The 3,290-nt window shown below is 37.1% G+C and overlaps 1 protein-coding gene across 1 annotated transcript; it reads left to right on the top strand.

Moving 5' to 3' along the window:
* The first annotated feature begins 1,033 nt into the window (after positions 1-1,033).
* LOC112068968 (interferon a3-like) lies at positions 1,034-2,595 on the top strand. Its single transcript, XM_024136214.1, has 5 exons — positions 1,034-1,183; positions 1,342-1,413; positions 2,026-2,178; positions 2,293-2,391; positions 2,509-2,595. Exons 1-5 carry the CDS (start codon positions 1,034-1,036, stop codon positions 2,593-2,595), a joined length of 561 nt encoding a protein of 186 aa, XP_023991982.1.
* Positions 2,596-3,290: the final 695 nt, after the last annotated feature.

Below are 3,290 nucleotides of genomic sequence, written 5' to 3'. Positions count from 1 at the left end.
ATGGTATTTCAATGGAGTAAAGCAATCTCTCTTAAAACCATACTGTTACTCTTCAGTCCCTAGAGTGGAAAGATTAGAGATGCAGACATCCCATCAATTTATATATCTGGATGAATAAATTAAATATGGATTTAAAAGTCCATTAAAGACACCGACTATGGAATACTTTGATAGATGATCTACCTGACAGGCCAATGGAATACTTTGACAGATGATCGACGTGGCAGGCCTATAGGCCCAGATTCAAAAGCACCCGCAATATAGGCTCCAATTTAAATGTAAATGTCTGTACTGCCTGTGCACTGCATAGGCTACCAGTGTCTTATTCTGAAAACCGGGAGCATATAGGAGGGGTTCTACCAAAATATTTCAGACCCCCCCCCCCCCCCCCCCAAACCCGTTTCTGAAACGAAATAACGCGATGTTGAGCGTGCAAGGTTGATCTGTATTTTAAATAGGCAGTTGTTGTCACAAACTACAATTACCCTTCAAGCAAGTGGTTACAACGTAGGCGGAGACCATCGTTTCTGTGTGCAAATGAAAAGGGCAATATAAAGTGCTATTGTTTTCGAAGTGAAAGGCCAAACTCAGTTCTGTTCTATATGGTGATATTTATTTAGGCTATAGTCTGACTAAAATGGATTCATATGACAATTTTTTCATCATTATTTCCCCCCTGGTTGATAGGCCAATATTTCATGAGAAAGGAGCAAATATATCAAGATGTCCTTTCCGTGCATTTTCTCCAGATGTAAAACAACACTCTCAGGTATGAAAGTGTACGGGGACTTCCGCCTTTCACTTTTGGAACACCTTGCAGAATTTTTGTATAAAGGACCGACACAGGTTGGAGCATGGCAGAACTCGGGAATTTGAGAAATTGATCGATCAGGAAGAACAATTTATCTCTTTTATCCTTTGCGGAAAACCTTTTTTTTTGTTGGTCGGAATTATACAAAATAAGCTATCTTTCGGAAGTGCTCCCCCACGTTGTTTGCGGACAGACCGAGAACTACAATAGCCCTAAGCTAAAATGGGTTCAATCAGCCTTTGGATGTGCTTGGTCCTGACGATTTGCACCTGGCATAAAACCATCGGATGCACTTGGATGAAGACACCGCCTCGGTCTCCGAGCATGTTCCAAGTGTTCAGCAACAACACCATAACGATGCTTCAGAAAATGGTAGGATACGGTGATGTTTTTCACTTGTTCCTGGTCGTTGAGCTGTTGTCATTTTTCAACATTTCATGTGTTGTTATATATGTTTCATTTAATTCCCTGACTCCTTTATGTACAGTAATTATAATGCAATATTTGTTTGACATATTTTGTCATCTCAGGGTCATGAAGTCTCTGGAGAACCTCAGATCACTTTCCCTGACAAGCAATACAGACAAGTCGATAATTTAAAGGTAGGAAATATGCATAGCCTACACTCTTAAAAAAAAAATGCATTGTTCTATCCATAACCTTTTTTTCTAAGAGTGGACAGTGAATTCGGAAAGGATTCAGACCCATTAACTTTTTCCACATTTTGTTAGGTTACAGCCTTATTCTAAAGTGGATTAACCCCCCCCCCCCCTCTCTCTCTCTCATCAATCTACACACAATACCCCATAATGATTTGTTTAACCTTTATTTAACTAGGCAAGTCTTTTAAGAACAAATTCTTATTTACAATGAAGGCCTACCCCGGCCAAACCCTAACCCGGACGACACTGGGCAAATTTTTTCACCGCCCTAAGAGATCCCCAAACACGGCCGGTTGTGATACAGCCTGGAATCGAACCAGTTTATGTAGTGACACCTCAAGCACTGAGATGCAGTGCCTTAGACCGCTGTGCCACTCGGGACCCAAATGACAAAGCACTTTGTTTTGTTTTTTCATAAATTTGCAAAAATGTCTAAAAACATGGCTTTGAAAACATGTCTTTGTCATTATGAGGTATTGTGTTCAGATTGATGGGAGAAAAATACATTTAATCGAGTAAGGCATGTACTAATACAAATCACTCTTCTTCTAGGCTGACGAACAGATTGCCTTCATTTCGCAAACTCTGAACGCTATAAAGAAATTGTACAGCAGTGGTAAATACGAGTCCACCTCCTCTAACCAGAAAGGAGTTGACAAGTTTATGAATGACCTCTATCGCCAGACCTCGGAGCTGGACCAATGCGTAAGTAATTTGTAACTTTTGCCTCTTAACATTAATGCAAAAAGGAAAACATTATCCTATTATAATATAATGACAAATCATGATATTAAATGAATTATTTGTATGTTCCAACAGGTAAAGGCTATGAAAACTAGACGATCAAAATCTGTCAAAAGAGTGAACAAAAAGATGAGCCTTCACTTCAAATTCCTTATGAATTATCTGAAACTCGCGGTAGGTTGATCAATTTGTCTTACAAATAGAGTACATTCACCAAATCTGGATGTATTTATGTGATGATACAACATGTGTCTATTCTAAAATCTTAACAATTGTATTTTATTGATGCAGGAATACAGCGCAAGCGGTTGGGAAGACATAAGGACAGTGGTACTGGCACACCTACGAAGACTAGACATGACATTAAGTAGCCAATGAGCGTTACGTTTGTGTGGTGTAGAGATTATTTATTTATATGTCTATTTATAAACATGTTTATTTGTTTTTCTATGAATTTATTGTGTAGTAATGTATTCTGTGGAGTAAAATATTTTTTATACTGAATAATTATGTGATTGATTTAGGCTAAACACAATGTAACAATCTTTTCCTGCATTTGTTTTTTGTATTTATGAAGGCCATTGCATACTATATTCATTATGCAACCTGATACGAAGTGTTTGTTATTGCAATGATGAAATGTATTTAATTTAAATAAATGTGGCCTCTACAGCTGAAATATATTTTTATCAAATCAAACCTAATTTGTCGAATGCACATATTTAGCAGATGTTTTAACGGGTGTAGCGAAATGCTTGTGTTCCTAGCTCTACCAGTGCACTAATATCTAACAATACACAACAATACACAAAAATCTCAAAGTAAAAGAATGGACATAGGAAATATAGAAATATTAGGACGAGCAATGTCGGAATCCGGGGGATATATATACAGTACCAGTCAAAAGTTTGTACACACCTACTCATTCAAGGGTTTTTCGTTATTTGTACTATTTTCTACAATGTAAAATAATTGTGAATATATAAACATTATGGACAGTAGTTGGATATCATTTTTTTTTTATATACATTTGTACAATTTTTTTAAACCAGTTTTCACTTTGTCATAAAGGG

Source organism: Salvelinus sp. IW2-2015, unplaced genomic scaffold, assembly GCF_002910315.2.
Source record: "Salvelinus sp. IW2-2015 unplaced genomic scaffold, ASM291031v2 Un_scaffold807, whole genome shotgun sequence".
Taxonomy (NCBI): Eukaryota; Metazoa; Chordata; class Actinopteri; order Salmoniformes; family Salmonidae; genus Salvelinus; species Salvelinus sp. IW2-2015.
The sequence above is the reverse complement of the archived record's forward strand: the minus strand, read 5'-3'. Positions and strand labels throughout refer to the sequence as shown.

Coding starts and splice junctions, on each gene's coding strand:
- LOC112068968 (XM_024136214.1), top strand. CDS start 1,034: ATGGGTTCAATCAGCCTTTGGATGTGCTTGGTCCTGACGATTTGCACC. Junction 1,184..1,341: donor TAACGATGCTTCAGAAAATG/GTAGGATACGGT, acceptor TTGTCATCTCAG/GGTCATGAAGTCTCTGGAGA. Junction 2,392..2,508: donor TGAATTATCTGAAACTCGCG/GTAGGTTGATCA, acceptor TTATTGATGCAG/GAATACAGCGCAAGCGGTTG.